General features: G+C 43.1%; 1 protein-coding gene across 1 annotated transcript; it reads right to left on the reverse strand.

Moving 5' to 3' along the window:
• Window positions 1-3784: 3784 nt before the first annotated feature.
• Window positions 3785-6772, reverse strand: MSGN1 (mesogenin 1). Its single transcript, XM_087437118.1, has one exon. It carries the CDS (start codon window positions 6722-6724, stop codon window positions 6143-6145), a length of 582 nt encoding a protein of 193 aa, XP_087293244.1. The 5' UTR covers window positions 6725-6772; the 3' UTR covers window positions 3785-6142.
• Window positions 6773-6979: the final 207 nt, after the last annotated feature.

The following is a 6979-nucleotide window of genomic DNA, read 5'->3' on the forward strand; positions in this document are numbered from 1 at the left end:
ATAACATTTTTACCTGCTACTCATGCATGTGCCCTGATTAAAAACAGATGTAACAAATAAATATGCTATCCTCTGCTCTCTGGTGTATAAAGTCTCCACCAGCACTGAGCTTGGGGAGACACTGCTTTTGGGAAGTATGCCAGGTGTTTCCCATTGCTTGTGCAAGCAATAAATCTTTTCTTCACCTACTTCTGCCCTGGTTGCGCTTTTGGGCTCCACACTCACCAAGAGACGAACCCATTGGGTTTGGTTACAGTTCCATGCAAAATCCACCTTGAAGAAATGTACCATAGAGCACATTTTGTTGTTCTGCTTTATGAGGATGCCTTTGGGGGCAGGGTTTAGGGTACAACTGGATTTTCTCAGGAGACAGCACAGTTTAGCGAGAAAGTACCAGATTAGGAGTTTAAAAATTTAGATTCTGGTGCCAGCTCTGTCATTTATTAATAGTTATAATATTTTGTCATTATGAATCTTAATCTTCTCATCTGTAAAATGGACATAATAATCTCTGTTCAACCCCGTTTATAGTGAGATATAAGAAAGAAAGAAATAGGATAATGTATGCATAATGCTTTGTAATCACTAAAGCACTATAAAGACACCCCTGGTATAGGAGTAAGGGCCTGGCGTCGACACAACTGCTGGGGTTTGAATCCTGGGTCTGCTGCTGCCAGGTTGCATGATCGTGGACAAGTTTTCGCCTCTCTCTGCCTCAGTTTCCTCCTCTATGAAATGGAGATAACTTTAGTACTTACTTCACAAGTTTGTTAAAAGTAGTTATTTCTTACTTCATAATGGTTAAAATAGTTATTTCATGTAAAACACTTAGAACAGTGCCTCGCCCAGACTAAGCACACAATAAATATTAGTTTATTAGTTGTTCTTGCTATTTTTTTATTATTGCTATTTTTAGTTTTGTTATTTTGTGCCTGAAAGACAGTGAAGGAAAAGATATGTAAGCGGTAGTCCCTGAGAATGGATACTTCTGAGATCCGGTCTGTGATCAGCTTTGGAGGCAGACAAACGTCCCACAGTTGTTACAAAGCTCCCACACTTTTCTCAAACTCCATTTTATGAGAGAGAATGATTATGCTCCATACCACGTGGGAGGAGCGTAGAAAGGGTATCACGATTTAAATATGCCCTGATCTATATCAATCCTAATAAGTAGTTTAGACAATGCAAATGCAATTGCAAATCTTCCTCAGATGAGAGCACAGACTAGCGGGCAAGGCTGGGGCACAGAGACTTTTCTGTTGTCCATTCTGTTCACTGCTGCATAGAGCTTAGTGTTGTCAGAGGATTGAGTCAAGCAGATCTGGGAGGCATCCTGGGCTCTGCGCCAATTATGTGACCTTGGGCAAGGTTATTTTCTTTATTTGTAAAATGGGCCAGTAATAGCTATCTCCTACTGTTAGCCGTCAAGATTAAAGGAGAAAAAGTATACAGAGCCGGTGGCCCTGAGCCTGACACCTCAGATGACAAATCTGAACTGTGTTGACTTGCCTGGAAACAGCCCCTGGTGGTGCTTTCTAAACCTCCCTCTCTCCTACAGGTCCCTGTGACCTGCAGCCCTGTCCCATCCCCCCACTGAACTTAATGAAGAGAAACGGAAGTCAATACAGTTTATGTGAGGAAGAACTTAACGGGAGACTCTGCTAAGAAAGGGAGCGTCATTAGTTCCCAAACTCAAGAGACAAACAAATAATTGTCCTTTTTCCCCAGGTTCCTGGGACGTTTTTTGCATTCTTTCTCCTCAGAGTTCAAGGGACTTTCTGGAACCAAAATATCAAGATCAAGTCCTTCCAGGTGCTCTAAGAGGCATTGCTTCAGTTTTAATATTTCATTTGTAAGATAAAGGTCTTCTTGGCTTCCCACCAGGAGAACAAGAGGAGCGTGCCAAGCTCTGTCACCAGCAAGCCAGCATGGGCTGAGCCCGCAGCCCATGCTGAGGGGAGTCAAGGCCCAGGCTCAGGCTCCTTCTTGCAGCCTGGAGCGTGCTCGGGTACTGTACGGGCATCAAATGACACCTCAGTGCAGGCACAGAACATATTAAGCCATTGTAACAGGACCTCAAAAGCAACAACGCCAAAACTCATTTACATATGCACCTTCTTTTGCTGTTGTTTTAAAAAAATATCTTAACGTAAGGGTAATTCTGTGGACTTGTCAGTTTGCAGAGGCTCTCTCCCACCCCTACTCTGGCCTCTCTCCCAATTAGCTAATGTGGCAGAAACCACAAAAAGAACAAAGAAACCTCAGCCTGGTGTGAATTGTGGAACACTTTATTGAACACAAATGAGCAGAAGTCAGGTTTCCTCTGTGGATTAAGAAGGAGTCTAGGCGCCAGTACGGAAGTGAAAGGAATTTCTGGAAATGTTTGGGGTGGAGGCAGAAGTTCAAAGGGAAATAATTTAGAGGACAAGATGAATGGCCCCTTCTGAAATGCTTCAGATGGTGAAAGAAATGAGGGTCCCAGAGATGGGGAAGCAGAGAAACGGTCGAGAAGCCCCAGGAGTGAGCGTTTGCCAGGAAGCTCTCCTACTGCCCAGCCCAGTGCATGCAGTGTCCTCAGAGGACCTGGAAGAGATGTCAGCACGATTCGATTCGATGGAAGGGGATTGAGCTTTGCAGTTAGAGCTGAACTCACTAGCTAACTAGTCAACCACGTGCCACCAGCTATCACGTGGCTTCACACTGCTTAGCTGTCCTAAACCTTTGTTTCCTTATCCTCAAAGTGGAACTGATAATGCCCACCACCTGGGGTTGTTGGGAGAATTACAGAAAATAAAAAATATGAAGATTCTGACCACAACATACTAGACACGCGTGAACTGTGGCTCCCTATCCGAGCACGAGAAATATCTTATTCCTTTTCTTGAGCTTTGCCCAGGCAACTGCTTTTAAATGCTCCCTAGAGGAATCAGGGACCTGTTCCAGCTATCCTCCCCACGATGGAGGCAACCTCACTGGGGACTGCAGCGGCAGTTAAATGATGTACAACCGCCTCTCCTGGACAGGGCCGGAGCTACGCACAGCAGTCTGGGGAGGACTGAGCTGTGCTGAGCTCTGCAGCATCTGTGAGACAAGGCCCGGGCCAGAGGCCTCCTCCCAGGAAGCTGTCACCTTCTCCTCGTTTCCAGATGCCTCCCGTCCAGTGGGTACCTTAGGAGTCCAGAGGGCAAGCCCAGCTAGGAGGTGAGTCTGTGGCTTTCCAGGACTTTTTGAAAGTGAAGACAAGACCTCCTAACCCATCCATGGTCTTTGGTCCCCAGTGCAACCAAAATTACCCAAGCTATTTCTACACCATTCTTAATGCTTGCGCTTAAAAAATCAAAAGCCAAGTGCATTTGGGTCCCATTCTTTTAGAAATGGCAAGGAAAATAACAACTGATCTAAAATCTAATCAAAGGCTGGACACCCCCCTCCCCATATTACTATCCTCTCTAATCCTTCTCCCCCAACATATGAAACACAACACACATACACAGAAACAAATACATACACTTGTGCACACACATACACTCTCACATGAAAACCCATACATGCACAGGGTAGAGCTCCTTGGAGAAAAATCTTGATATTGTCCAACATCTTCTAGTTTCTTCACTAAAACACCAACAGCAAATATATGAGGAGTTGATGAAGGTTTGCATACATAGGATGACATTTTAGCAAGCGTGCCCAACCATCACTCACCAGCCCTTGATGACAAGATATACTTATTCTTCAGTTATAAAAACACTAATCAGAAATAAAGTTAGATTCCTTTTAGACACTATTGACAAAAACAAATTGCAGGTATATTGAAGATTCAGATATAAATAATTATAAAAATATTTGAAGAAAATAATAATATTTGGATAGCCTTGGAACTGGGAAAAAATAAGCAAAGGGAAGGAAGAGACATATAAGCCATAAAATTAAAAAAGGGGAGATTTGATCATATCAAAATGCAAATCTTCAAAGAGCAAAAGATGTCATCAAAATCATAAATATAAGACACCATGAACAAAGATTATAACAAAATGATAGATTAGGAGGAAATATTTTCAACACATATAATTACAAAGAACTCTCCCAAATTATTCACAAGAAGATAAATAACTCAATAGAAAAATGGCAAAGAATATAAACTAAGTTATAGAGGAACCAAAATGAACAACAGTCACATAAAATAAAAAAAGATGTGCCATCTCAAATGGTCCATAGGGAAATTAAAATTAACACAACAATGACATAACCATTTTTTTATCCATTAAAAAATTCAGAAGATTGATAATATCCATTGGCAACGTAGGGCAGCTGGTTCTGTCACAGGATGTTAGGGCGAGTGTAAATAACTACAAACTTTTATAAAAGTCATCTAATAGTATTTATTTAAATTTAAAATGTGCATACACGCTGATCCAGAAGCTCATTTTGGGGAATTTTTCAGGCTAACGACAATATCAATGGATAAAGCTAGTTGTGTGTGATGTTTGTTATAGCATTTTTTGTAATAAAAAATTGAAAACAACCTGAATATCATTCAAAAGGTGATTCATTAAACAAACTATGCAACCTGTGCTATGGAACATTGTTTGCACCTCCGCTTTGCTTTCCACTACAATTTTCACATGTGTGACTCAGGGCAAGTCTGTGCTTCACTTTCCTTATCAATAAAATCAAAGTAATAATAGTACTTACATCACAGATTTATTTGTGTTAACTTGGAAGGACTTCTACTATATATTGTTAAGTAAAAAAGGAAAAAGCAATTCGCATAATTAAAGACATTCTTTAAAAATGTATATTTGCCTATATTTATTTGTATATGTTGATATCAGCAAGGGAAAAAAGTGGAAAAGTTATACATTAAATTGTGAACACATCTACTGCCTTTGTAATTTGTCCCTAAAAAGAAGAAAAATCACCAATAGGAAAAAAATGTGACAGAGTAATGAACAGACAATTCATTGAAAAATAAATACAGATGGTTAATAATCAGAGGGAGAAAAATGTAGCCTTAAAAACACCTGCTAGCTTTTGAGAACCTCCTTAATTCAGCCCCCTGTTTGATGCCATGTGCCATCAAATTAGCCAAGCTGAGGGTGCTACAGTCAGTCACCCACCCTAAGACAAGGTACAGTGAAGAGGGTGTGTGTGTGTGTGTATGCATGCATGTAGGGTGATTTGGGAACTGGACAGGAGGGGAAGATATTGTGGGTGAAGAAATAAATACCTTTGGAGGGGTTAAAAATAGTTGTGAGTTCTAATCCTGACTTGTCTATGGAATTAAAATAGTCTCCTTTTTGAATGAATCTCTTCACTTGAGCAATGAGTAAGTGAAGGGATCCAATGAGGCCATGTTCAGACCAGGCCTGGCACAGGGAGCCCCCACCATCCGTCCCAGCCCTGCTCAGGCTCATCCCATGTTGCTGAGGACTCCTCCCCTTCCTCGTCCTTCTATCTCCTTATTCCATACACTCAGCTGATATAGCCTTCTTTTTATTGCCTTAAGAGAGGAGGCGCTGGCCTTTAGACTCTTCAATCTGTCTTAATTTAGCCTGTCTGTCTGTGACTTTCTGTTTACCATGACACTAAGTCTTTCTGCATTTAAGTGATTTTGGTTCTTGCACAAGTAAAGGCATTATTTCAGTCGCACACACACAGACAAGCATACAGACAAAATAAAACAAGAGCTCTATAGCCCTTTACTTAAAAATCTTTCTAAATAAGAATCCAGGTGTCATACTGGATCCTGTACAAAATATAGGTTTAGATAGGAACAGAAAGCTCCCAACACCACAACGGTGAGAGAAGATTAATTACACAATTCTACGTTATTGAAAAACTGCATTGAAAATCATTAGCCCTTTTAAATACCTTGAACAGACAGAGAAGGGCAGAATAATCTGTCTCTTTGCAAAGGGTGAGTCTCCTGAGAAATGGTGGGAAAACTGGAAGCAAAAGTACCAGCTCGTCTGGCAGTTCCAGCAAGTCCAGTGGGAATTCTCTTAGAACTTTCAGACAACAATGTCACCAGGCTAACTATACAAAAATCATCATGTGCTGTTATTCCAAGGCTAGTCCAGGTCTTTAAAGCTCCTCTGCCCCCGTCCAAGGAGCTGGCCCTGTCGAGTTCCTGGGGCAGAGCTCAAGCACTCTGGGGCCGAGGCTCCCTCCCGCTGTTGAGGAGGTCTGTGAGTTCTCCGATGTACTTGATGGTGTACTTCAGCGTCTGGATCTTGGTGAGCGGCTGGCCCCTCTGGCTGTAGACTGGTGGCAGGTAATTCCGGAGGGTGTGCAGGGCATCTGCCAAGGTCCTCATCCGGAGCTTCTCCCTCTCGCTGGCCTTCCGTCTCCGCTGGACAGACATCCTAACTTTCGTCCCCTTCTGGGCCTTGGGGCCACCAGCGCCCTGCAGATAGGCAGGCTGGAAAGCTAACATATTGTAGTCCACCTCCACCAGGCCACCAGCACCAAGGCTGCTGCAACCATCGCTGCCCCCATTGTTGGCATCTCCATGCCCACAGGGTAGCCCAACCACGGCTGGACAAGGAGAAGAAGAGTAGGACTCCAGCGATGGGGCCGGAGAGAGGCTCTGAGCGGGAGAGGCCTGGTTCAATTCAAAGGGCCCTGTCCTGTTTTTCCAGTTCCAAGAGGAGAGCAGGCCAGGGCTGTCAGAGGAGCCCAAGCCATCTTCAAGGCTGAGGAAGGTCTCATGCAGGTTATCCATGCCTGCAAGCCAGCTGCAGAGAGAATAGCTCCCTGGCAAGTGAGAAGGAAAGTTCTGCCGCCCAGCCAGGACAGAGTTCTCTTTTATGATGGTGGGGGAGAAGTGATGAAGTGGGAAAGAGGGCTGGGGAGAGAGAGTTCAAAGGAGAAACCAAGGACCAAGATGGAAAATGAACTCTTCAGGTGTCACTTTCTCCTCATTGATAATTAGCATCTTCCAGCTAAAATGTCTTTAAACAGAAAGGCCTCCAAGAGA

This window comes from Ceratotherium simum, chromosome 11 (assembly GCF_057802395.1).
Source record: "Ceratotherium simum simum isolate JZ-2026a chromosome 11, ASM5780239v1, whole genome shotgun sequence".
NCBI lineage: Eukaryota > Metazoa > Chordata > Mammalia > Perissodactyla > Rhinocerotidae > Ceratotherium > Ceratotherium simum.

Coding starts and splice junctions, on each gene's coding strand:
- MSGN1 (XM_087437118.1), bottom strand. CDS start 6,724: ATGGATAACCTGCATGAGACCTTCCTCAGCCTTGAAGATGGCTTGGGC.